We start from the raw sequence: 26,944 nt of genomic DNA, 5'->3' as shown, positions 1-26,944 counted from the left end.
AGGATGGTGAGATGAAGAAAAAGAGGGAGCAGTGCCCTCCGGGAGGCAGATGTCCAAATGCTGGCCGTTCCTGGGGTTGGGGACGTATGTGTGGGCGTCTTCAGGGACACCGGGCCCTTCCCTGCTGCGGGCGAAGGCCTCCCTGGCTGGTGTATCCACTGCCTCCGCAGCTCCCACCCTGTTGATCTGCTCCTCCGGCCTCACCCCTCCTGTGTGCTGGGTGACTGGTGTGCGGGTGTTTCCCACCCTTGGTGCATCCTGCAGGGCTGCTCTGGTTTCCTTCTTCCGAGCGGGGCCACGCTGTGTTTATCCTTGGGACCTGGCCTGTGGCTTGGAGACGCCAGGAAAAGTCCGAGCAACACTGGGTCAGACTCCAGCTCTGTCCCCTCCACTGCGCAACTTGGGTCTCAAACACAGTGCGGGTTCTGGGGTTCAGCATTGGCTAGCTGACCACGGCCAAATAACCTGACCTCTTGGAAACCCCGTTCCCTGGTTTGTCTCGCAGGGACGATGGTCTTTACTCTCAGGGACACTGTGGAGACTGGACTGTTGCCCCTGCGTCAGGTGGCCTGGAGCGAGCCGCGTGGACAGGAGGGATCATCCGGGGAGTTTGGAACCGTCCTTGGGTCCTGCCCGGGTGCGGGGCCCGCGGGGCTCTCTCGGTGAGTGCCGAGCCCACCTGGAGCCCACCTGGAGCCCCAGCACCCTAGTCACACCTCAAGGGCCCTGCAGGACCCTGATGTTGTCATCGTCACTCCCATGCACAAGGAACACAACAGACTCAACCCAGGCTTGTCTGGTCCCTCACTTCACCTCCCTGGCCTTCTTGCTCGTGCCCCTGTGTCAACGGCTCTTCTTCACTCTGGACCTAACGGGGCATCACTTTGAGTGAAGTCACTTCCGGCCCGGAGTGACCCCGGAAATGGTCCCCCCCCCCCCCCCCCCCCCGCTCCACCAAATGACGCTTCCCAAGTTGCAGCTGTCACAGGCAGGGTCGTCTCCATCCACAGTCTGCCTGCCAGTACGTAAGCTTGCATTTTCATGAAAAGTGTCCGGTTAGCACTGACTCAGCATCAACCTCGGATCCAACGTTGGATGAGTCATGAAGGGTCATTTGTTTTCTGATTTTATGCCTCAAATCCATTTAGAGAGATAAGAGATATATGTGTGTGTAAAATTGCCAGCGAGGCTAAGATGCGTGTAGCGGGTGAAGGCACACAAGGGCTGCCCCCCTAGGAGCTCAAAGGCAAGAGCAGGCCGGGGGCTGGCGGCTGGAGAGGTTAGAGGTCGTAAGAGGTTGCCCGGGAGAACCTGGGCGGGTGCTGAGCCCTGAAAACCAGGTGCGATTTGGACAGGTGCGGGGGAAGACAGCATGCTTGGTGTGTTGGCGGCCAAGGGGATGTGGGTGCCTGGAGCGGCAGGCACCCAGCAAGGGTGCAGGGACTCGTTCTTCCAAAGGAGCCTCTCTTTTACGACCATGAGCCTCTTTGCTCCCTGCTTGGGGGATTTTTATGACCCCATCCATCTGTTTGCAGTCAGGTTTGCTTTGAAATTCAAAAGCTGAAAGGGAAGTGCTATATTGGAGCCAGAGCGGGGCTGGGCAGCTGTCTCTAGAAGGAGGGAGCGGCTTCGTGGAGCATAACCCACAGCAGGCAGGGCACCTCTTCTCGTTGGCCTGCGTCCCCGGGAAGCTTGGGACGCGGGGTGCTCGAAGAGGTGGCGGGCGATGAGCTCCCTGGAGGCTCTTCTTGTGGGTCTGAGCTGGCAACCCCTTGCCCAGCAGCGGCCCCCCGAAGGCGGAGGCCAACAGTGCACACTCGGGGTTCCTTCAGTGGGGGCTTCGTGCCTGCTCCAGATCCGGCGGCCTGTGTTTGTTCCTCCTTCCCGCTCCTTCCTGCTCCGGCTGACGGGCCCAGGCCCGCTGTGAGCGTCGCTCAGCCCTCCAAGCCTCCTGAATTCCCTGGCCCAGCTACCCCCGCTGCATTCCTCACGAGCCTCCGTATCCCAGAGAGACAAGATTTTTTCCATCTTCTTGGATAAAAGACTTTTAGTGACAGTTGTTGATCATACCCAAAATCCACAGCAGGGACTTCCAAATAGTGCTCCAGGCCCCTGTCGTCCCTCAGCCCCATGTCCCCTAAGACCGCCCCTTAGCTGATGGCCTTTACTGGGGCCAGATCCATCCCCTAGCACATTCCCCATGCCCTCCTTCCCTGCCATGTACACAGCCAGCAGAGGTCTGGACCCATCTCTCTGGGAAAATCCTTCCTACCGGCTCCTTCTTGCCCACCCTATCCACGTCTCATGCTCCCATGGCTGCTCTCCCTGCCCCCATTTCAACACCCCTCGAGGCCTTTCTCCAGGCCACCACCGACCACATACCTGGGTGTGTCTTTGGATCTCTGTTTAAAGATGGGTGCTGCTCAAATGTGTTTGGAGTGGCAGCTGAGGCTTCTGTGGGAGGGCAAAGACTACTAGCTAGGAGGTGTTTTATTTTTTATTTTTAAAGATTTTATGTTTTTATTTGAGAGAGAGGGACAGTGAGAGAGCGAGGATGAGTGAGGGGGAGGGGCAAAGGAAAAGGGAGAAGCAGACTCCCCATTGAGCAGGGAGCTCAACAGGGGGCTCGATCCCAGGACCCTGAGATCATGACCTGAGCCAAAGGCAGATGCTTAACTGACTGAGCCACCCAGGCACCCCGAGGAGGTGGTCTTAAGGACGTGGGGCTGAGGGAGGTCAGGGGGCTGTAGCACAACCTGGAATTCCTTCCTGTGCATTTTGGATTTGATCGACATGGAGCTCGAGCTCCTGCTGCCCTGGAGAGGCCAATGGCCCTTTTACAAGACAGTCAGGCTGCTGCACTATAAGCCGCAAGGCTCTGAGTTTTAGCATGTGGCGCAAACCGACATTTTTGAGCGGGTGTTTCAAAGCCTCGAAGCTGAGTTAAGAGCTTGGAGGGTGGAGAAAGATTTCGACATCCCAGCCTGTAAAAGCTAGGAGATTCTTTAAAGATCATCTGCTCCAAGTCCTGCTTTTTTCAAATGGGGAAACGGAACTTCAGAAAGGAGGTGTCATTGGCCTAGTGTTATGATGGAGTCAGTGGCAAAGCAGGCCTGGAACCCACTTTGGGGCTTGAATTAGCCATAATCTTCTACTCATACCACTTGAAGGCCCCAGGAGAAGACTGGGGGGTTGGGGAAATTCAGGGCACAAGCCCTTTTCCTCAACAACCGTAATAATGTGCGTTGATGTTGACTTTGCAGAAACGAAGCACTTCTGGCCCACGGTCTCAGTCACCATTACAGACTATAAAGTAAGTTATCCTGGTGCCCATTCCCCAGATGAGGAAAGAGGGGACGAGGGTTAAGTGACATGCACAACCAAAGGTGACCAGTAAGGAGCCAAAGAGAATGTTGTGCCCAGGCCTGTTGCTCTTGGCAATAATACATCCCTCAGCACCCCCATTCCTTGGAAGGTGCTATTCTCTTTTGGAAAATCAGGCATTAAAGGCTGGAGGAGAAAATAAGCTACAAGGACTGTAGCTACAGATCCTGGGATCTCATGTAGTATCTTTTTTCAAGGTTGAAAGATACATGTAGAGCAGGGTCTCTTAACCCTTCCAGGTCCAAAGTCTCACTTTATTATAAATATATATTTTTTTATTTTTATTTTATTTTTTAAAGATTTTATTTATTCATGGGAGACACACAGGGAGAGAGAGAGAGAGAGAGAGAGAGGTAGAGACACAGGTGGAGGGAGAAGCAGGCTCATGTAGGGAGCCCGATGCGGGACTCGCTCTTGGGACCCCAGGATCATGCCCCGGGCCGAACGCAGGTGCTAAACCACTGAGCCACCCAGAGATCCCCCAATTAAAAATATTTTATAACGTCCCTTTCTAGACTGATATGCCCTGAGTCTTCACAGTAACTCTGTGGGTTCAGGGCTGTCCCCTCCCATCAGGGCTGTGCTGAAGGGGAAACTGAGAGTCGGTGGGAAGAAGAAATTGGGCCCAGGGCACCAAGCTTTTGTGCTACTTCACCCCACTTTGTAGTCAGCTGTCTGGGGCTCCCCGCTACCCGCAGGGCAAGTCCGGTGTCTCAACCGGTAGGCGACAGCCCGTCACACCTGAGCCCAGCCTCCTGCTGGAAACCTCCCTGCATGCTCTAGGCCTGAAGTCAGTCGGGGTTCAGATCCCTGTGACAAAGGGCACGTCTCCTCCACCCCCACCTCTCCCGAGAACTCAGACTCAGAATGAGTATTGGGCCCAGCCAGCCGCCTGAAAATCATCTCCGGAGAGCCCACCACCTTGGCCTGCTCCCCTCCAGGCTGAGGCATCTTCAGGCTCCCAGCTGCCACCTCCAGGGTGCCAATGACAGTTCCCTGGGTGCTGGGACTTGTTTGCAAAGCTTTTTTTTTTTTTTTTTTTTTTTAGATTTTATTATTTATTTATTCATGAGAGACACAGAGATAACGAGAGAGAGAGAGAGAGAGAGAGAGAGGCACAGGCAGAGGGAGAAGCAGGCTCCATGCAGGGAGCCCGACATGGGACTCCATCCCGGGACCCCAGGATCACGCCCTGGGCCGAAGGCAGTGCTAAACCGCTGAGCCACCCGGGCTGCCCATGCAAAGCGTTTTTAACTGCGTATCTCATGAGACCTCCATTACCAGCTGTGCCAGAAATATTTTTATTAACCCCACTAAAGAGAAGAGGAAAAAGACTCAGGGAAGAAGAGAGCAGTACCTGGTGCCCAGCCCGTGACCCTGGCAGAGCCTGCACCACTTCTGTGCAGGGAGTGGCGGGGGCGGGGGGTGACCTGTCCCTAGAGGCCCGCACATCCTCCCCCCACCCCGCACCCCAGCCTCTGTCTCAGCGCCAGGCTCCTCGGAGACCCTGCTGTCTTCCATCTCGGGGACCCCACCTGACCGTCTGCCTCTACCTTCTCTCTCACCGCTTGCTCATTCTCCTTGCTGTGTGTCTCTGGCACCGTCTGTCTGTCCGTCTCCCCGTGGCCCCTGGCTCCGTCCTTCTGCATATTGCTGTCTTTCCAGCTCCTCCTGCACCCGCCACCCCTCGTGGCCACCCCGCTCAGCCCCTTCCACCCTTCCAGGGTCTCGGGGGCGGGGGGACGGGGGGTGGGAGCCGAGCAGGTGCTTGCCTGGCAGCTTGTGTCTCCAGGTCGGAGATGTCATTGTCCTTTTCTTGTGACTGGTCAGGGAGGAAGAAATGGAAAGGAGGATAAAAGAAACCATGGGAGCTGTTTGGTCAGCCCAGAGCCGCCAGGTTAACAGGGTTTTATGACCATTTTCTGCAAAGAATCTCTTTTTATGGTGCTGTAACTGGCGGCCCAGCTTGCCCGGCCCTGGTCAGCGGGTCAGGGTGGCCTCCCGCCGTGGCAGCCCTGGAGGGCTGGTGTGGGCCCGGCTGGCCCGGCCGGCTCGTGAGCCCGGAGCTCCCATACCCTGAAGGTCTGCGGCCGCGTGTGCCTCAGTGACCTGCTCCGGCACAGCAGGTTCGGAGGGCCTGGCCAGCCAGCCATGGGGCAGAGGCCCAAGCCCTCCCGGAGTCGTGAAGTCCCCGGGGCCCCTCACTCCCTCGTGTGTGTGTGTGTGTGTGTGTGTGTGTGTGTGTGAGATGGTGTGTGTGTGTGTGTGTGTGTGATGGTGCGTGTGTGTGTGACTGTGGGCGAGGGTGCACACCATCATCTTGGCCTCCAGCTCCCTGCCATTGACCTTGCCACGTCTGCTTCCCACCATGCTGACCTGGCCACGCAGACCAGCCCCGTCGTGCCCCTTGACCCCGCACCTCACACCCCGCATCCCAGACTTTCCTAAGCACTGGGGCCAGGCCTGGGGCCAGGCAGGGCCATCGGGGGCAGGTCCCCACCGCAGCCGGCAAGCGCCCACTGTCTGCAGGGTTTCTCCCCACCGAGGAGTACCCCACCTGTCCTAGGGCCTCCCCATCTTCCCAGCTCCTCACCTTCCTTCCTTCCTTCTCATGAGTCCTTCCTTCTCTTGCCCTCCTTTTCAGGAACAAAGTGACAAAAGGCCTCCATTGGTCAGGAGTATCTTCCCTCGGGCCCCCAGGAGGAGGGAGAGGGTGGTGGCCCCTGCTACTCCAAGCCCCCACGGAGGCCGTCTTCCAAAGACACTGCTCTTCCTCACAGGGAATCAGCGAATGCAGCTTGCTCCTCCTTTTGTGCAAATAAGGAGCCTGAGGTCCAGAGGGGAGAGCTTGGCCCAGGCCACACCACGGTCCAGGGCAGGGCCGGCTGGAGCTCAAGGCTGTGGTCCTCTTGCGGCGGAGGATGGGGTGGGCATGTGCCCAGCACGCTGTCTGATGCTGCTCTGTGGGGTTGGGCGGTAAGGGTTCGGGGTGAGAAGGAGGGCATCAAGGAGCATAGAAAGAGGGAGAAGGAGGAGGGGCGCCGAGGTATGAGAGAGCAACAGAGACAGAGGGCGATAGATGGCCAGTTGGCCAGCCCCTACCATGTGGCGGGGATCTCTTGTCCCCTGGGCTACCCCGTCACACAGCTCCCCTGTCAGGGAACCTACTACCTCCTCAGCAGTGTGACCTGCTGGGGGTGGGGGTTGGGGTGGGGCAGGGTGTACAGGCCACTCGGGCCACTCCCGGGAGCTGGAAACTTCCTCACTCCCCTGTGGCTGTCCCTGTGGGCTCAGCTCTGAGCTTTTTTTTTTTTTTTTTTTTTTTTTTCAGCTCTGAGCTTTGTATCCGTGCAGAGAAGCCTCCGGTCCGGGGCAGCCCTACAGAGATTTGGGATCCCCTGGAATCTAATGACCGACCATCAGGCAGGGCTCCAGTGTCTCTCGGTAGAGCACCACAGTGGGAGCCCGCTCAGAGCAAGGGACCGGATCTGCCCGGGCAGGAGGGGGCAGGGCTCCCAGTTAGGAGCTGCAGGCACTCCAGTGTACCAGGTACAAACACCTGAGTGTTCCCTCTTGCCCTCATCCATTCCATCACGTCTCAGACCCTGTTCCTGGCCGTAGCTTCTCTCCAGGGACCACTTGAACTGAGGACTGCATCTCCCAAGGAAGGGCCAGGGCTCACTCTCACTGAGCTTCTAGAAAGGGAGATGACAAGAGCCTTTTTTCTTGAAAACAGCTGGTGCGTGAGGGGCAGAGAACACCGGGGTCACAGGCCACAACAGGACTTCCCAGACCATTGGAGTCAGCCGTCTAAGACCAATGTGGCGGTGCGGGGCGGGGGACAGGCACCTCCATGCAGTGTCGAGTGGGTGGGACAGAGGTCTGGGCAGGCTCCTTGACATGGAAGAGGCTCATTTCCCTGGGCCATGGCTGGGTACTGACCTAGCCTACCTGGCCTGTGACATGGGGATGGGATGGGGACACCTCCTTGCCCTCCTCACAGGCCACAGCCCACGCACGGCCGCATAGCCAAGTAAAGGTTAAGAGAGTCATCCTGGAGTGTAGCTACTTGGCTTTCCGTCCTGGCTCTAGCATCTACAAGCTATGGTTGTGGTCAAGTCAACCTGTGCGCATGTCAGTTGCTTCATCTGGAAAATAGAGATGGGGAAGAGGAGCCTTGAGGGTGACATCGGTCAGGCTCGCAAAGGCTCAGAACGTTGTGTGTGCATCCTTAGTGCTCACTCTGCGCACGCTTGTCTGGAGGCAGGCCCGCCACGGGCAGCCCACGTCAGTCTGGATGGGAGCCACCAAGAACCCGTCAACCATGGCCAACAAATCGCCTCTGGTGAAGGCTTTGTGGCCTCAGAACCAGGGAGGCCTCGCCTACTCCCAACCCCTCAGCGACCTGCCCCCTCCCCCAAGTCCTAGGAGCCTGGGCTTCATGGAGCAGATGCCATGGGGGCTGGGTCACGGGGGCTGGGTCACGGGGGTGTAGGGGCCCCACAGAGCGGGAAGCAAGGAGGGGAGAGACGGGAAGACGGTCAGTGCTGGGAGCAGCAGGTGCAGAGACGGCGGGTGAAGGGTGGGAGGCCTAAGGAAGCATCGAGGCAGGCGGTAATGGGAGTGCTGGGTATGAGAAGAGGAGCTGGAAAACCGGGAACCTCATGCTGGAGATCCTTCTTGCTGGGAAGGAGCCGGGCTGCAGAGAGCTTTGTGTGACCTTGACCTTTGCCCTGGGAATAGTGGGGACGCGCTGATGGAATTTCAAAGCAGAGGAGATACAGGGCCATTTGGTGGTTTACAGAACTCGCTTTGGCCGCGGGGGTGGGACAGGGAGGGAAGTGGGGGGCACAGCTGCAGGTGGCCGTGGTTCAGACGAGGAGGCCTCGACCGGGGCAGGAGCAATGGCGATGGAGAGAAGTGGAAGGTGGGTAAAGAAGAATTAGTTGGTCCTGGTGAGGAAGGAGGCTCTGACGGTGACCCCAGATGCCAGCTCATTCTGGCTGGCCAGGCCTGTCTGGATCCCCACTGGCATGACGCCTCTCCAGTCGCTGGACCCCTGCCTAAGCCACTCCCCACCCCCCCAATCCACCCACACTTTCGCATGGAAAATGGGCCCCGTCCAGTTCCTCCAAACCACTGCGTCGGTCGTGGACCTCCCAGCAAAGGCGATTTCCCCAAATGTTCCCTGGCAGGGGAGGGGGAGCCATCAGGACACAGAGCCACCGTCCCATGGAATTCATAATGTCTTTTATTAATATATTATGCTACAAAAATATTTTTGGCAAAATAACATTAATAGCATCTTTCTTTGTCTTCTATATTCTTAAAGGACTCTTCCTGATAATTCACAGAGGTGAAGGGAGGAGGTGGTTAAACGAACAACGTCACCAATATCTTTCAAATACATTAAGATCTGAAGCTTGTGTCACATAATGAGAGTCAACTGGGGACCTTCTGCAATCTCTTTGAGGCCCAGGAATGGGGCAGGAGCTCCAGCTGCCCCTGCTCTGGCCTAGAACCTCCCCTGGCCAAGGGTCAGCCCCCGCTGCCTGGGCCACTGGGGCCCAAGATGCCACAGGGCCTCACCGATGTCCTAGACTCGGGCTCTGCCAAAGCCCACTTTCCCTGCAGCAGGTCTGGGATGGAGCAACCTTGAAGGCTTGCCCGTCTGTCACCTTCCCTGTCTGCCACATGCTCCGAACCCCGGGGAAGTCTCCCGGCCTGGGAGGAAAGCCGAGCACTGAGCCCGAAGAGGGGTGGTGCCTCACCTCTACAGAGCCCTGCGATTGCACATGCCATTCCTCCAGCCCCCAGCTCAGCTCACGCAGGAAACAAGGTCTCCATTTAACAGATGAGGAAGTGGAGGCTCAGGAAGGAGCAGGGGCTTGCCCAAGGTCACCCAGCAAAGTGAAGGAGTATCCAGAGCGCCTCTGGAGAGGAGGAGCCAACAGCTGGAAACAGCATGAGGAGATCGGAGGGTATGCTGATACTCCCGGAAAGGGCCAGGAGGGGGGCTGATCAGTCCTCGTGACCCCTCCCTACCGGCCCCCAAGGTCAGGGGCACGGGGGAAGGAGTCCTGGGCTGGGGCCGGGGGCCCTGGGTTCTATTCCAGCCCTCCCCCAGCACCCAGAGGCCCCCTTGCCTCAGGGTAGCAGGCAAGCCTGCCAACTGACGTCAGGCCTGGCTGGGCCGTTGAAGAACGGGGGTGTGAGGCTGGAGAGATTCCTGAACCCTACTGTTGAGACAGCCAGCCCGGGTGATGTTTTTGGCTGCATAGATGAATTTTTGTTAAAATAACAATGTTCAAAGAACCTGAGCATTACGGAGCCAGGAGGGACCCTCGATGTCATCTACACCAGTCCCCTGCCAAGACTTCAGCTCTCATACCACATCTCCAGCCAGCGGGCCTACTGCCCTGCTCACACCTCCTGCGACAGGAAACTCACCACCTGCAGGGGACAGCTTTGGCTTTGCAGGGAGTATTCCACTAGCAGAGCTAAGGTCTTGGTCTCTCCTTTCCGCTCTCCAGTTCTTTCTTCTTCCTTCCCTCTCTACACGTCTATTGAGTGTATCAAATGAGGATACGAAGACGAATTTACATGACCCCTGCCACCCAGGACCTCACGGTCCGATAGGAGGGAAGATATGCTATTACAGTCCCAACACTGGTCAGTGGGTGCTGTGATAGATGTTAAAGAAGCAAAAAAAAAAAAAAAAAAAAAAAAAGAATCACAGGGGCCTCCCTGGAGGAAGTGCTATATGAGTTAATCTTCAAAAAATGAGGACTTGGGGAAAGAGAAGGGAGTTTCCAAGTCCAGGGAGTAGAAACATCCTATCTATTCTAGAAATGACAGGATTTAGTCTGGTCAGGCACAGAGTGGGAGATGGGAGATGGGCTGGCAAAGTCAGCAGGGCCCGATCACGGAGGGTCTGAGGACTTCTGTTCTTATCCCACAGGCACTGGAACACTATCAGCAGCCCCAGCTCTGCTCTCTCCACCCAGGATGCCATCAGGGCTGCAGTTCCAGGCAGAACTGCCCTTGTCCTACATGGTGGTGTGCATAGACTTTCCTTTCGATGGAGGACCATTCTTTGGGATCCACTGTGATGAGGGCACCAGGCTGGAGACTGGGCAGGTGGAATCAGGGTCCCGAGCCCTGGGGCTTGCCCAGGCCTAGCTGAGGCGAGGCAGTAGACAGCAGAGCATTTCGTATGAGAAAAACCAGCTCATGGTTATTTGGCGTCGAGGCAAATTTGCCAGTCAGTGCAAGTTTCCACGCGTCATTGGCTCTGGACCTTGGCATCTCAGCTGGAGGGGACCTTGTTCTGCTGCTGCAGAACAGCCTGGAGGAAGACTAGAAGGACGTGACCATATTGGCAGCTTCTAGAATGTCCCTGGGTCATTGGGTCAGTGTTCCTGAGACAGGAGACCTAGGGCCACCACTAACATGAGGCCTAACCTCAGGCAGGTCACTCAGCCTGCTGGGTCTCATCCTTCTATCTTGTCTGCCACCTGAAGGTCTAACATGAAAGCCCTAAGAAAAGTACACGATGCTCTCAGAGCCACAGGGGCGTTTTATGAGGCCAGGCATATAGAACATGCTGGAAAATATGTCAGCAGTGGTGGAGAGATCATCCAAAGGGTGTAAGTGGGAATGGATGGTGTGGTGGTTCCCTGGCTCAGGATGAGAGGATTCAGCGCCCCGGCCCTGCAGGTTTCCACTGACGTGCCGCTGGTCTTCTGGGACGTGAACCAGCAAGCTCCGTTGTTTCCGGCCCCGGCCAGTGAGGGGGCCGTAGGGGTCACCGAACCCAGGCTGCCGATGTCTGATCCACATGGCTCAGGCCGTCCCCTCGGACATGCCTACCTGATGAACCGGCCCAGCCACCTGCAGCCTTCCATCTTTCTTTAAACACTTGAGCGCTTGCTGGAGGGGAACTTTGGAATCTCTCAGTCTATCCAGAGGAGGGATCTGGGGAAGACGAGGGCTGAATCTGTGGTCAGGGGCCTGGGTAGGAGAACCTCTAAGGTTCCTTCCAGGAACCTGCGATTGGGCTGCTTGTTCCACCTCGATGACGAGGAGTTCCTCCCGGCCAGCAATGGTGCGTGGATGAGGCCTCAACACAGAGCCTGGCACCGCGGGTGCTCAAGAGGCACACACCATGTTGCTTTACCTCTCTGGCCCCGTGCCTGGCACAGATCTGGGCATGCAGTCAGGTACCTGGGCTGTTCACCCAAATGCTTCAATTTTAATTAACCTCAGCTTGGTCTGAGTGCATCTCATGCCACACTCTGCCCCGAACAGAGAGAAATCTGGCCTGTGCGCTTCTAATTCCTCGACACTTATCTCATCCGCAGAGTGCTCCACACGATCTGTTTGATGTCCAACAGGCCTTCTGAGCCTGCTTTATAAGTCAGCTAAGCCCCTTCCCACTCAGAAATAGGAAGTCACATCTCTGCCAAAGATAAACGGACTCCAGCCCTGGTGGGGGTCAAGTTCAGTTTACAACGTGATGCCCATGGGGCTGGCTGGACCCTCTGAACAGATCTCAGGGCTCCTGCCAGGTCTCAAGCTCAAACATGTCCGTCCAGGGCTGTGATGAAAAGAATTTAGCTGCCGGCCAAGATGCTCACAGGACCTCTGACCATCCAGAGCCGCTCAGAGTTCTGTCTCAGAAGGGAGACAGCTGCTGGGCTGGGCACAGTGGCATTGGGTCCAATCAGCCAGTGCCAGGCCTGCCAGGGAAACCCACGGCGTGCTGATGCTGTGGAGCACTGGGCTGGGAGTCAGCAGACCTGCCCAGCTGTGTGGCCTTGGGGAGGTGCCTCCCCTTTCTGGGCCTCATTATTTCTCTTACTGTCATTATCTGTCAAATGAGGGGCCCTTTTGACTGTTGGGTTCCAAAACTCTGTGACTGATGAGCTGCCAGCTAGTGAGGATTTAGGGCCAGGAGGCAGCCAGCCGGGACTCTCTGCTTTCTCAGCTATGGCCTTGGAGGCGGAGGAGTAGGGTCAGTCTCTCTGAGTCTCAGTTGCCTGCCTGCCTCCGTTTGGCTGCTCTGCCTCCCCAGCTGCCCCAGCTGCCAGCCACTGATTTGATAAGAAAGCCTCTCATCGGCTCCGAGATAGACAAGTTGGGGCGTGGGACTATGTGGCACAGGCTGCTGGCTGAGCCCTTCGTTCATAGGGACCAACATGAGGGACTGTGGCCCAGTGGCCTCTTGGGCTGGAGCAAGGAGGCTGTGCTGGTCCATTCGGGTGAGATCTGCCTCCCTGGAGCTTCCCAGGTGGAGAGAACATGGGAAAACATGGTCCAGGGGACGAGCATCGCTTCTGAATCACACTGACCTGGGGCCGCGTCCCAGCTAGGTAACCTTGAACAAGTCCATTTATCTATTTGGGGTGGGGGGCTCAGTTCCTCATCTGTGAAATGGGGACACATCTCACAGAACGTCATGAGGATCAGTGATAAAGTGAGTGTGCAAAGTGCCTGCCACGCTGCAGGCTTTGGACTAGCGGTGGCTTACATTAAGATTATTACCATGCGACTCCTAGAGCCCCTGTCCCTAAAATTGTCCTTCTGTGCCCACTCCTGTCCTTTGGCCCAGCTCACTCTGTTTGGCCGTGACTTCAACAAGCTCTTTGATAAGCCATGCTTATAGAAGATTAATGAAGCCAGAACAGAGGGGTCTGGATTCACACCCGGGGTCTCCCACTTGCTGCATGACCTTGGGCAACCACATTCCTCTCTTTGGATCTCAACTTAACCATCTGTCACCGAGGGCTGGGGGATGACCTCCCTCAGTACCAGCCGCGCCCCCTACCCCCATACTTTGGTCCAAACACTTACCAAGAGCTCTGGAGGGCCAGTTCACAGACACTCCGGGTTTTCGAAATAGCAGCATTCTTTCCTAAAGTATCTTCCCGCCCTCAGATGCACCCAGGGGAAGGAAGGATCGTCCGTTCACATCTCTGGCTCCCAGATCCAGCTTCACAAAAGCTAAGCCTGTCTGCCTGCCCCTGTCTCTGAGGTCCCGTGGTGGGAGAAGCCAAACCCAGACACGGAGGCTTCTGCTGGTCTAGGAGCAAGCCAGCTCCAAGCCACAGTCTGCCTGAGGCTGCAGGCGTCCTGGCAGCCTGGGTTCACTCCCTGGGTTGGCGTTGGGGCTAATTAAAGGGTTAACATAGGCCACATAAAAATAGTTTTATCGGTAGAATAAATACATTTTTCTTTTTTAATATGGACACGTATTTTACAAAAGAGCCCCATAGCACTATGGGAAATTAAGATCCTTCTACAAAAAAGAAGATGTAACCTGGGTACAGTAAAGCTCTACCGTTCTAAGGATCCCGCCTGGACCGCCCGCGAGGGCCGGGCACCCGGCGGTGGCAGCGGGGCCAGTGGGGGCGGCTGCGGTCCCCTGCGGTCCCCTGCGGCTCCTGCGGCTCCTGGGCTCCTGGGCTCCTCGGCGGCGGGTCAGGAAGGCCCGAGGCTGTGCAGCAGGAGGGGGGCGGCGACGCCGGCCAGGACGGCGCGGAGGAGGCCCGGGGCTCGCTGCAGGCGGCCGGGCGCTGAGCGGCTGGTGGGCGCCGGCTCCTCCCGCGGCTGGAGCGGCTCCGAGGGCTGCGGGGGCCCGGCCGGGCGGGCGCTGGGCGTGGGCGGCGGGGGCGGCGGGGGCGGCGACGCGGCGGTGCTGCGGGGACACAGAGGGCGGCCGGTGACGGGGGGACAGAGGGCGGCCGGGTGACCGAGAGACAGAGGGCAGCCGGTGACGGGGGGGACAGAGGGTGGCCGGTGACGGGGGACAGAGGGCAGCCGGGTGACCGAGAGACAGAGGGTGGCCAGGTGACGGGGGGCCAGAGGGTGGATGGGTGACGGGGGGACAGAGGGCGGCCGGTGACGGGGGGACAGAGGGCAGCCGGGTGACGGGGGGACAGAGGGCAGCCAGGTGACCGAGAGACAGAGGGCGGCCAGGTGACGGGGGGACAGAGGGCGGCCGGGTGACGGGGGACAGAGGGCGGCCGGGTGACGGGGGGACAGAGGGCGGCCGGTGACGGGGGGACAGAGGGCGGCCAGGTGACGGGGGGACAGAGGGCGGCCGGGTGACAGGGGGCTAGAGGGTGGATGGGTGAGGGGAGACAGAGGGCGGCCGGTGACGGGGGGACAGAGGGCGGCCGGGTGACGCCCACAGCCTGGCCCTGGGCTCGGGCCTGAGGCTCAAGGAGGCCTTAGGGGATCTGTGTGCCTATAAACCGGGGTGGAGACAGGGAGCTGGGCACGGAAGCCAGCGGCCCCCAGCCTCGCAGCCGCCCACTGTGCCCCCGAGGCCAGGCGCCCGTGTTACCGCGCACACAGGCCCCAGGGGCAGGAATACCTAGGGCGCCGTGGAGGAGCTGGCCCGGTCACCCCCGGGCAGTCAGGGCCGTGGAAGAACTGGACCTGGGTCACCCCTGTGGCAGTCGGCTGCACCTGTGTGCGCAGGTGCTCCCCTGCCATCCCTCATCCCCGCCCCGCCCCAGCCCGAATCCACAGGAAACAAACTACACAGCCACCTCCACTGTCCCCTCCCTCCTGATCACGGCTCCCAGGTACCGTCGTCTCTCTGACCTCAAAACAAACCTTCACAGTGGGTCTCATCACCCCCTTCCCCAGACGAGAGAGCCGGGGCTCAGGGAGGCTAAATGCCCCAGGTCCCGGGAGGCCCGGGACAGCCACCCTTTACGTGAGCACAGGGAGGCTGAGAGAAAGCCACGATGAACTTATAATAGAAGAGTCCGGTTTTGGAGGGAATGGATGGTTGGCTCAAGAGAACCTATGAAAGAGAGAAAGAGGGAGGGAGAGACAGAGAAGTAGGGAGATTGAGTGCAGGAGAGCCTGCTGGCTGAGCACAGCACCCAGCGCCATGGAGAGCTGCAGAGGGTGGGGCCAGGTGGGGTGCAGGACCCAGTGACCGGCTCAAGTCCTGGAAAGAGAGAAGGGCATGATCAACAAAGAGAGGGTCAGGGACTGAAGAAGAGGGGGTAAGGACAGACAAGGACAGAGGAATAACCCAAAGAGGCCTCGGGGGTAGAAGGCTCCAGGAGGGTGCTGGGCCCCACGGGCTCTCATAGAGCCCTGGGCGGGGGAGGCAGATGGAGATGCAGACAGAGCACCTGACAAGTCCCATCAGAGCAGAGGGGCAAAGGTGGGAGGGGAAGTCGGGCAGGGGGCACACAGAGGGGCCCCTGTTCAGGGCAGGGCCGGGAAGGCCTCCTGGAAGAGGTGACAAAGCAGTCAGCCTGAAGACAGAGTGTACCTTGCACGTGCTGAGAGTGCTCCTGGTGGCCAGAGAAGTAGCAGACCCAGCCTGCGGCAGCTCTGCACCAACACGTAGTAGATGTTAACCCCTCGTCCTCATGGCAACACTATGAGGCAGGTCTGCCTCTTATGCCCATTTTACTGATGAGGAAACCAAGGCAGGAAGAGGTGGAGTAACTTGCTCTAGGACTCAGGAAGGCTGGGATCTGAACCAGGCACACAGAGGTGTTGGCTAGCAGCTGCTGCACGGGCACGAACTCGTCCCTCCCTGGGTGCTGTGCTTGGGCAGCCTCTTCCATGTGGGACACAGCCCTCCCCAGTAGGTGGCTCCCTCGCTGGGTTCCTGGAGGCCCCCCTCTACCTTGGGCCACACTTGCATGTGCTAGGCACAGGGTCTCAACAATGGCCACAACCCGTGGGAGCTCTGTACTCATCACCACCAAGGTCCAGCCCCTTGACATCGTGGCCAGACACCTCGCACACAGCCCGGCTCAGCCTCAGGCTGGGAGGGTATACGGGGGAGCCTGGGGTCTCCATGCACACCCCTGCCTCCAAGCAGGCTGGGACCTCTGCTCTGCGAGTGGGTGTCCAAACGCCCCAGTCAGGGAGAAGCTCCTTGCTCCTTGGCCTGTCCCTCGTTCTCTACTCCTGGTCATGCTCCAGCCACAAGAACCTGCCACACGCGAGGTTCTTCTCAACCTGGCACCTACACTTGCCATGTACTGGGTTCCTCTATCTTTAGAAGCAGCGATCAGGAGAGGGAGCATGTCACGCGCCATGGACAGAGGGAGGATGCTCCTGGGGGGGACACTGTGCCTGCGGAACAGAAGCCACCAGGTGGCTGGTACTGCGCCCGATGAGCCACAGCGCCCGGCAGATGACGCCCCACCCTGTACCAGCCTGTGGAGCACCGGGACCCCCCACAGCCTGGGGCCGGCCGGCCTCACCTCTCCTGGCTCTGCCCGCACACACCACCCTGTCCAGTCACACTGCCGGTCCTGCTGCCATTTCCAATCCGCCTTTGAAGGCCTGGCTCAGCGTCTCCTCGCTTGGAGGCCTCTTTGCTGGGTCCCCCTCCCCCAGGGCCTCCAGGGAGAATTAAGGTTCCCACAAACCCTGTACGTGTGTCCCTGATGGAGCTGCATCATACCTATTTCTGCATCCGAGGCTTGAATGGGCTCCTGCGTGGGAAGTGCTGAGAGCAGTGCCCGGCCCGGCAGCAAGCCCTGCAGGCTTTGGCTCTCTCCAGCATCACTGTTTGTCCGTGTCTCTCCCACTAACCGCCTCCTGGGAGCCAGCAGACATTGCTCCTGTACCTGTCACCTCATTCTCCCCATTTCTGGGATGAAGGGACAGGTGCAGGGGCTCAGGCTACAGATGTATACCCGTCAGAGGGCACCGGGGTGCAGCCTGGCGCTTCCTGCTGAGACCTGGAAAACCTGTGTGTGGAGGCTCCCCAGGGTGGGAGGCGAGGCCCACTTGGCTGCAGGGGCGGGGGGGGGGGGGCGTTCCTGTGCCCATGCCTCTGCCTGAGCCCCTTCCCTGCCTTTCTCTTCTAACGATGAGAGACATTCCAAACTCTACACAAAGAGTCCATGACGGACCCTTCCCAGCGGCTGCCCTGTCCTTCCAGCCTGAGAGTCCAGGAGGCTGGGGGCCCCGGCCTCAAGAGAGAGGCAACGGCCGCCTGGGGTGCCCGGAGCGGGGACCCAGGCTGGCTCAGCCAGCCCCGCCATCAGAGGGACCATCAAGTTGGACTTATGAAAATTATGTCTCGCACAGAGCCCCAAGGCTTTTGCTTTCACACTTTGAAAACCAAAGATGCTCACCAACCCCCCCTTGGAGCCTGAGCGGGGGTTTTATTGCTTGGAAGGGGTCCCAGGGAAATGGGGTGGGGTGGGAAGAAAGCCCTCCCAAGTGGCCCCCCTCCCGGCCCCCTCTGCTCACAAAGCTCAGTCCCCGGGTCCAGATTGCCCGCTCGCCCCCAGGCGCATACGGGGGAAACCGTCTCCTGGCGAAGCGGCCTCAAAGCCAAAGCAAACACTGAGTGTTCCCAGGCTCCGCGGGCGGCTGGCACCTCGGGCCGAGTCTGCGCCCAGCCCGCCGGGCCCCTCGCACGGGGACGAGCCTCGCCGCCTGGGTGGAAGGCTGGAGCCCCGTTCTAGCATGCCCTGTGTCCCTGTTTGCCGTGCCTTTGGGGCGAGTCCTGCCTTCTCGGCCTCGGTTTCCCCGCCTGTACGAGGAAGGAGCAGAAGCAGACCCCTGCATTTTAAAATGTTTTCTGGCAGCCGAAGCCAGAGGGAGATCTCAGGCAGAGGCCCAAGGTGTACGGCCTGGGGAAGGCAGGCTGGGGCTTGACACAGTGTCGGCCGTCAGCCCACTGAGGCCCTCCAGGGGCTTCCTGGAGCCCGCAGGCCGCTCTGCACCTAGAAGGTCTCCAGCAGCTGGGTGCCCGGGGTCGCGGAGGATGGAGTGGAGAGGGGGCTTTGGCGTGCAGGGCCCGGCTGGCGGGTGGTCCTGCTGCCCGGGGTGCAGCTCTCGGTGCGGTCGGCTGGAGGAGACCCGCTGTGGGTCTGGTCTGGCCTCGGCCTCTCTGAGCCAAGCGGGCCAGAGGCCGCAGAGATCTGAGGCGACAGGCCCGCCTGCAGCCCGATGTCCCCATGTCCGAGGCCCACGCCTGCCTCTGCCTTTGGCCTCACGGCCTTCTCTGCCGGAGAGGCCCTCCCGATCCCCGCAGCCCTGGCTGACCGATTCCTTCGAAGGCACGGGAACGCTGGCTGGGGCTCCAGGGCTCCTCCAGCCACACCGGGCCGGGGAGCTGTCTCTGCCTGGCCATGATCTAGGCCTCTCAGGCTCTGTCCCCCCGGCTCTCACCGTGGGACCCAGAAGCCCTCCCTCCCCAGTGGCTCATTCAAGGCTCGAAGCCTAAGACAGGCTAAGGGCCCATGAGCAGCACCAGCAAGGCGGGGGCAGGGGCGGGGGCGGGGGCAGGGGGACAGCATCTCAGACCAGAGCAAGACTCCCCAGCAACTCTGGAGACCACGGCCACCGAGGGTCACCAGGGCCACCTACCAGTGCAGCACTGTGTGTGCACCCTCGTTTACTCTCCAGGCATCAGAGTGAGCACCAGGGAGGGCTGGGGTCTGAGGCCCACTCTGCCTGCATGCTGTGCTTTCATTCTCGGAGCAGTCCTGTTTCCCATGTCTCACGGGGTATCGTCTAGCTCTGTCTCAGGGCATTCTGGCCTCACACAGAGATGCTGAGCACGCCGGGCCCTTCTAGAAGGTCTGGCTCTGCCAGGAGAAACGAGCTGGGGAGCCTCAGGCAGGATGAACAGGCCAGCGAGAGGTGTGCAGAGCTCACACGGGGGCCCAGGGGGTGGAACGTGGTGTTTCTTCCCCTTCGAGGGGGCCCCGGACATCTGCTCAAACCTCGGGGAACGGGAGGTCTGGAGGACAACGACACACTGTGTGTGTGCCGCCCTCCCTCCTCTGCACGGAGCACCCACAAGGCCCGGGGTCTGTCTAGACTGACGCCAACCTATGCCTTGCTGCCGGCCACGCCCAGCCCTCGGAAGGAGCTCACTTCCTGCACCTGCCTCCTCGAGACTGTTTCTGTCCTGCTGGCCCAGCACGCTGCTCCCCCGTCTCTCCAGCCCTCCGCCCCCATCACATGCTCACACACCCCAGCTGTGCTCTGAGAGAGCAGCAGGGCTGGCGTGACCTTCAGAGACCGGGCAAGGCCCTAACTGCACAAAAAGAGAGACAGAGGATGGTCATAAGTCCCACATCTCGTGACCTGGGAAGGAACCCTGTCCTGCCACCCCCGCTCCTGGCCCTCAGATGTGGGGCTCCCTGAGAGCTCTGTGCCGTTGCTACACAGCCGTCTGCGGACACACGCTTGGCCCTTTCCACGGGTCCTCATAAATCACCCTGCCAACGGGCTGCTGCTTCTCTAAGCTTCCTCTGTGTTTCTGTCTTGGGTAATGAGGGGCAAAGGGAGGCCGGCTTGTTCCAGGCGGTGTCCTGGCCAGGCGCTTGTGGCCTCCACCCCAGTGCTCTCCTGCCTTGTCTCACTCATGCATGCGGTCAGCAAACCCTCAGCGAGGCCCCTGGCAGCCAGAGAAGCCCAACCCAGATCTGGTGCCCAGAGCCTCCAGGCTTTGGAACACAAGTGAGGAACTGTGCTAAGACAGGAGCACTGGCTGGGGGCTGGGGGGTGTAGGAGAGAGAGAAGGGGCACAGCCAGTGAGGATGCAGGGGACCCTTGGAGGCAGGGGCGGGAGGGGCATCTGTGTGGCCACGGGTGACTGTGACCCTCAGCATTAGTCAGACCTGGGTGGGGGCTCTGACTCCAGAGCTCACTTGCTGTGTGGTCTTGGACAAGTTACCTGACCTTGCTGGGCCTCAGTTTCCTTGTTTGTCAAACAAAGCTTACTTCTGAGACTATTGACAGGCCCTGGGGCATGAGGGACGTAAGAGCCTGCTGCGGTGCCTGGCACAGAGTGGGGGCTCAGCCATGTGCTCTCATGCCCACCCTCGGCAGAGGGAAAAGCAAGAATGAAAGTGGGAGGTGGGCCAGGCATGGCCGGTGGAGGCGCAGCACACAGCCTGGCGAGGACCGGGCCTGCAGGAGGGGCAGCCTCAGGCAGGAGGAGAGGCCGCGGCTCTGCATCCAGGCTGAGCAGCGGGACGCTCACTGGCGGGGGCAGGGAGCAGTGAAGAGTCTCAAGCTGCTAGGGGCAGGTGCGCTTGGGGCTGCGCCGGCTGCAGGGTCACAGGGGGAGGATGAGCCGGAGAGGTGATGGATGGCTGCGGCAGGATTTGGGGGCAAGGAAACGAGAAAACTTGGAGTGGAATCATGGCTCCAAGGCTAGAGGGGCCACAAATGGGCCTTGGGTTGCTCCTCGGAGAGCTCTCCTCTGCTCCCTCTCAGAGAACCAAAACTTGGGAAACCCCAGGGGGGCAGGTGAGTCCCCCCAGAATGACAGAAGCTGTGCCCTCCCTAGGCCTCTCGAGGAGCTCAGGGCCTGCTTCCCTGAGAAACATCGAGAACTCAGACAGGGTGCCCATCCGTGGAAGCTTCCTTCTCCAACCCAACCAGATGGAAGAAAGCCATCCAACCACAATTTACCTGTTAGGTTGGAGAAAGAGCTCCCTCTTGTCAAAGAAAAGCTATTTTCTTCTCCTGAAGCCAGGCTCTGTTTCAGAGCTACGTGTTCTGAAAAGGAAACTGCTTGGAGTCGTTTGACAAAATTTATCTTTCAGAAGTGGTTAGGGCTGGGAGTCCGCTGCTGGAGTCCACAGCCAGCCTCCCGTCACCTCATGGGCCAGGCCCACCGCTGGCTGAGGCTCATGGTTGTCCCATCAGGTTGACGAGGGTCCTGAGTGACCCTCCTGGGGCTCTTCACGGGCTGCCAGTGCCTCCATGTGCCCCGCTCCCCCCGCAGCCCGCAGGCCCTCCCCAGCGCTGAAGTGGCTCTCTGACGTGACTGCATGCCTCTGCTCCCGGCTTGGAGGGGGCGGCCCGTGCTGGGCATGGGACCCAAATATGTCACAGCTCAGGTAGCTACGGCGGTGCCTCTGCCTTGGGCCGGCCAGGCTGGCCTGGGCTCCACAGAAGTCCATTTCCCGGGAACCCAAGTCAGATGCTTTGAAACCAAAGCCCAAAGGAGCAATGGGCTCTACTCCTACTTGCTGGAAGTCTTTTTAGAATAGCACACATCCCAAACCTTAGGAGAGTGGACTGCACTATGTCAGCTTTTTGTCATTGACTCAGAGACCTGGCTGCAGGAGGACCATGAAATCCATGGGGCAGGAGGCAGCCCCTGGTGGCTTGAGTGACCCTGGACAGACACTCCCACCCCCCCAGCCCGTAAACGCAGAACTGGCTTCACATCTCCCAAAGCCACTGAGACGACTCTCCAGTGCACATTCAACCCAAGGGCGGACTCAACACACGGCTTCCCAGGCCCGTGCAGGGCAGGGTCACATTTACAAGGTCTGCAGTGGGGCCTGGCCGCTCGTTTACAAGTACCCCAGATGATTCTTTCTGGGGATGCTGACGAAAACCCAGATGATAATATTCAGGGTTCTGACTCTGAGTTTCCACAGGCCTACTGCTGGGACACGAGGTCACTCCCTGGGACACCCTGGCTGTTCTGGTGACACTGTTCACTAAGCGCGGGGATTCCTACCCTGAAGTGGAATTGAGGGAGACTGTTCTGTATGATGGCCCTGCCGGCGGAAGCTGGGAGATGGCATCCTGGTTACAGCAGGAGCTTTGGTGACAGACAGGTTGAGAGGGTGGCACAAGGGGTGGCAGGTGCACATAGAAAGGGGACGGACAGGTATTGGCACAGTAGGATGATCTCTGCACATGCCCACTCTCAACATCGCTCACCGTAGATCCCCCACGCGCTGCTGAGGTGAGGCCCAAGCATGAAGGTCATCACCGGCCTTCTTTCTGCACCCTCCCTGCCCGGGTGTCAGCCACTCAGACCTCTGGAGACAGGGAGCTCACACCCTTCCGATGCAGCCAGCCTGCTCTGTGCTCTCCTAGTGCCACCTTCTGGCCCCGGGGCGGGGGGGCAGACACAGGCTGCTTTGCCCCCCAGGTGCATCCAGGGAAGCTAAAGGCAAAGTAGACTTTTGTCTAGTGCACCTGAGCGAACTTTCTATTCTCTTACCTTTCGAAATGGAAAAAAATGTACTTGCTCTCATTTTGAGAAAAAAAATGAAAAATCAGACGCGAGCATGCTCTGCAAACCCTGCAGGAGGAACGGGAGGGGCCTTTGTGAAGGGATGCGGTCAAGCTATGCTGGAAGTTTCTGCTCAAGTACCCAGCTGGCCCACTTCCCCTGGAGCTAGGCCCACGGAGGGCAGGGGGCCCGGGCCCGGCGGGGGGCGGCTGGGAGAGGCCTCCAGCCCTGACAGGCAGCGCCGTGCCCGCTCACCTGTCCTCGAGGCGGACCCACAGGTCATTGAACTGCCGCGGCCGCTGCTGCTTGTTCTGCCTCTTGTGCCACTTCTTCTGCCGCCCAAACTCCTCCAGCTGGCTGAGGCTGTCAGGGAGCAGGAGGTGTGGGGACAGGGCCGGGTCCTCCTCCTCGGGCGGGACAGTGGGGGTCGTTGATGGCGCGGTGGGGACGGCGGCGGCGGCGGGGGTGGCTGGGGCCGGGCTGGCCGAGGTCCCCTCGGGTGGGGGTGCAGGGCTCCGGGTGGCGGGGCTGGGGAGGAACAAGAGCACGTGAGGTGGACTGTGGGCTGGGCACTCACGCGTGACATGGATGCCACCCAGTGGGAAGGCTGTCGCCGCAGGAGAGGGTGCCGGGAGCCCCAGGAAAATCAAGTCGGGTGTCGAGAGATGGAGGTCTGAGTCCTCCCACTGAGGGACTCCAGGCGCCGGGCACTCTTCTAGCAATTGGGCAAAAGCAGTAACCAAACCAGGTCCCTGTCCTCAGAAGTGGAAGATGGACAGTAAGAGTGGCAGATGCTGAGAGCCCCTGCGGAGGGCAGGAGAGGCAGGAGAGGGAGTGTGGGGGTGCAGGGTGCCAGGCAGGGGGGGGTCTGGTCACTACCGGGTGACATTCGTGCCCAGACTCTGGGAGGGGAGGGAGCGAGCCGCAGGCAGGTCTCTGGGGGGACATATCTGACCTCCGTCAGGGTCTTTCACCCCACACACTGGCTGAGCAACTTGGGGCAAGTGACCTAACTGTGTGTGCCTCCCTCCTGCTCTGCAAAATGGGGATGCCACAGCCTGCACTTCCGGGGGGCATCAGGAGCGTTTCCTGAGTTACCACACGCAAAGCCCTTGACACAGTGACCGGAGAACAGTCAGCAGCCGAAATGTTTTAGGAACTTACATCACTCATTCAATATCATTAAGTATGGATGTGGTCGCGTGTATCATTCATCCAACCACCACCCATCCATGCGTTCAACATCAACTTCCTGAACACCTCTCTGGGGAGGCCAGGCAGCGTGAAGCCCGTGAGAGCTCCGGGGGGATGTAGATGGACGTGGGTTCGCATCCTGGCTCCGCAGCTTGCAGGCTGCATGGCCCAGGGCAGGTGCCATGGTCGCCCCGAGTAACAGGAAGCTCGACGCCGGCGGTAGTCATACCACCACCTACTTCATAAGCTTGTCACGAGGATGAAGGACACGAGGTCTTAACACAGTGCCTGGCACATAGTGAGCATTTCTTTAACGTCAGCCGGCAAATAAAGGGACTTGGCTGGGTGGGCACGGAAGCACTGATTAGGTGTGTGTTTGTGCAATTCACGTTCCATACAGCGCCATGTACACAGGTCTCCTGGCCTGGGGACATCCTCTGCTCCTGTCCCTCTTCTTCTTTCCTCTCTGTGGCCCGGACACACTTTCCCTGGAGGACATGAGACCCCGAGGAAGGCTGGACGTGGTGCGGGGAACCACACAGGTGCGGTGGCACCCGAGGCGGCATGCAGCCAGTCCTCCTCCTCCTCCACTCCCGTGTGCACATGGGGTGAGGGGCTTCTCTCTCCTTGAAGGAGGGAAGGCCATCAGCTGAGCCTGCCCGTCCCCAGCCCCCACAGCAACCCCAGATTCCCAGGGTCCAGGAGATGTTGCAGCTGCTAGGGAGATAATTCAAAACAGGCAGACAAAAAGATGGATCCAGGAAGCACCTGTGGCCGATGATGGCTTTTATTGTTGGGGCCTCCTCAGCATCCCTGCCCCTGGCCCCACCCGCAGGATTTCAGCGTGTGCTGGAGGCTCGGGCTGAGAGCTCTCAGAGCAGGGCCGGGCAGGGGGGCGGCCTTCCTCTGAGATGAATAGGAGCCCAGGCAGCCTCACCTGCCCGTCTGCCCACCCCGCCTGGCCTGGACAGACACAATGGGCTTCGAGATGAAGTCCTTGGGGCCGTGAAGGGGAGCGTGAGGAATGCCCTTGTCCCCGATGCTGCCTTGGGTCCCTCACTCCTCCAACACACCCCTGCTCTGGCCCAGGGTGGACTGCTTTGTGCTGCACTCCAATATTCAGGAAGAATGGTCTCATCAGGTTGACTCAGAAGAGGAAAGAGTCCAATGTGAGGGAGCTTTAAGTTCCTCTAGAAGCGCCACGGAGACAGCGGAGAGCAATGGCCCAGGGCTAGGAGACCAGAGGCTCCAAGCTCCTGGCAGGCATGGGGGGCAAGCCTCATCTCTGCAGAGCAAGGAGCAAAGCCTCAGTGTTCCTGAGCACGCACGCCCCCAGCCCACCTCCAGTCCCCAGAGAGGGGGCGGGGACTGGTTAGGGCTTAAGGACGCTCTAGGGCCAGACCGCCATATACGTGAGCTGTGTGTCCTTCTGCAAGTGACTTTACCTCTCTGGGCCTCAAGTTCGTCAATTTTCAGATGGGGACACTCATAGTTCCCACCTCATGGAGCTGTTGTGAGGATCTAACGAGCTAAAAATGCTTAGAGCCTGGAGTACGGTGAACCATCAGTGAATATTCGCTGTGATTGTTCAAGCTTCTTTCTGACTCTGGCTCATTTTAATGTCAGAGACAAGGGCTGAAACTGCACTGTGGTCACCTCTGTGGGCTAGTGAAGGAGAGTCTTGCCTTACGGTTGGAGCGCGGGCTGCATGGAACCCCCACATTCGAGGACCCTGCCATTACCCCCCTCCCGGAGCTGCCCAGCATGTGCTGACACCCTGTCATGCCTGCCCTGGCACTGTGGACCCAGCTGGGCCCTGCCCTCAGGGCACCCCCAGCCCAGGTGGGTCCACAGTGGGAAAGCAGGGTAGGAGGGCCCAGCCAGGAGGTGTGGTCAGAGAAAGGTGAGGACCAGGTATGGGAGGGGCTGGGCGTCCTCCCCCCCCCCCCCCCCCCCCCCCCGTTCTCTGGGCACTGGGCAGCACCCCAGGTGTCCTGCAGAGCCCTCCCACCCCACCCGCTCACTAGGCTCTACATCCTGAGCATCTCTCAGAATCTGACGACCCTCCCATTCCCACGGCCCCAACCCCCAACCAAGAACGCAGGGCAGCTTCCTTCCTGGGCCCCTTACCTCCAGCCCAGCCCCTCCACTCCCAGCCGCCTGGGCAAAGCCGGTCCCTACAGGGCTTCTTCATAACGCACCCTGCAGGCCCGAGCAGGAAGACAGGGTGCAGCCCAGCCATGCAGCACGGGGTCAGGTGTGGTTCGTGGATGGTGGCAGCAGGTGAGCCAGGCCCGTGGCCCCAGCTGCCCAGCTGCTTACCTGTGGATGGTCTGCCCCGCAGGTGTGTGCTCCACCTCCAGCCCTGCCTGCCGAAGGACGTCGATGACTGTGTTGTTTCCCAGAAAATGACCTGGAACACAAGAGACGGAGAGGGCTCAGCCACATGCCAAGCCACCAGTGGCTGGGGACAGCTTTGGTGACCCATACCGAAGGCAGTGCAAAATGTATCTGGAAGCCATCCTGCTGCTCCCTGCGTAGGCTCTGCTGCCTACCCATCATCCCTCCCCTGGCCCCAGTTTGTGCGTCCCCTTCCCCTCTGTGAAGTGGGAATGATGGTAGTGGCAGCCTATGGGGCTGTGAGGACCGCGGGGACGGCGGCTGGCCTTGTGGCAAAGGTTCACAAGTGTTTCAGGTGGCATCACTGTGGCTTGTACCGTTAGGCTGACCCAGCCCCAGACTGTGATGACCCGCAGCACAGTCTCTCCGGCTGGGCCACACGCAGTTTTATACCAGAAAAATGAAGTGAATTAAGACAAACAAACAACAAAAAGAAACAGTCAACAGGGGTCATGCAAGGCCCAGCTCTGAGAAAACCTCCTCCAAGAAGCCCTCCAGCCCTCAAGAGCTTTGTGGCTCATCTCGCCACAGCTCGAGGCTCCCTTCCTTAGCACGGGGCTGGGTTCTGGTGTCCACGTCTGTCTCCCCACTAGGCCCCACAAGGCAGAGACCACTACCCTGTACACGCCGGCTGGACCTGGGCCTTCATGGATTCATTTGTTCACCTTCTATCCAATGTGTATGGACCACACATAACAACCCAGGCCCCTGGGTGGCTCGGGAAGATCCGTGAGCTGTACGATTCCGGGGAAGGAGAGAGCAGCGCATGGTTGTGCCGGCTGCAGGGTCCAGCAGACAGCAGCAGTGACCCAGAGGAGATGTGAAGCCAGAGCTGCACAGACAGGGGTGGCCCCTGCTGGGGGGCCGGTCTTCATCTCACCCCGAGCCATCAATCATTCATTCAACACATGTTTATGATGCACTCGCTCTGTGGCCGCCCTGTGCTGGTGGCTCAGACTGCAG

General features: G+C 59.5%; 1 protein-coding gene across 14 annotated transcripts in view; it reads right to left on the bottom strand.

Annotated features, from left to right (window-relative positions):
- Nucleotides 1-6,108: 6,108 nt before the first annotated feature.
- TRABD2B (TraB domain containing 2B) overlaps nucleotides 6,109-26,944 on the bottom strand; it is a 212,835-nt gene continuing 191,999 nt past the window's right edge. Inside the window, exons 5-10 of one of the 14 annotated variants that reach the window (XM_072772220.1) lie at nucleotides 25,904-25,994; nucleotides 22,643-22,915; nucleotides 22,376-22,456; nucleotides 16,838-16,974; nucleotides 16,398-16,503; nucleotides 14,092-15,893 (exon numbers count right to left, since the gene is read on the bottom strand). In XM_072772220.1, coding sequence (XP_072628321.1) covers nucleotides 16,439-16,503; nucleotides 16,838-16,974; nucleotides 22,376-22,456; nucleotides 22,643-22,915; nucleotides 25,904-25,994 — 647 coding nt within the window. In that variant the 3' untranslated portion in view covers nucleotides 14,092-15,893; nucleotides 16,398-16,438. The other 13 variants (XM_072772217.1, XR_012005494.1, XM_072772219.1 and 10 more) reach the window with 13 other exon arrangements.

The sequence above is a fragment of the Canis lupus genome, chromosome 13 (assembly GCF_048164855.1).
Source record: "Canis lupus baileyi chromosome 13, mCanLup2.hap1, whole genome shotgun sequence".
NCBI lineage: Eukaryota > Metazoa > Chordata > Mammalia > Carnivora > Canidae > Canis > Canis lupus.
Note: the sequence above shows the minus strand (reverse complement) of the source record. Positions and strands in the feature narration are given on the sequence as shown.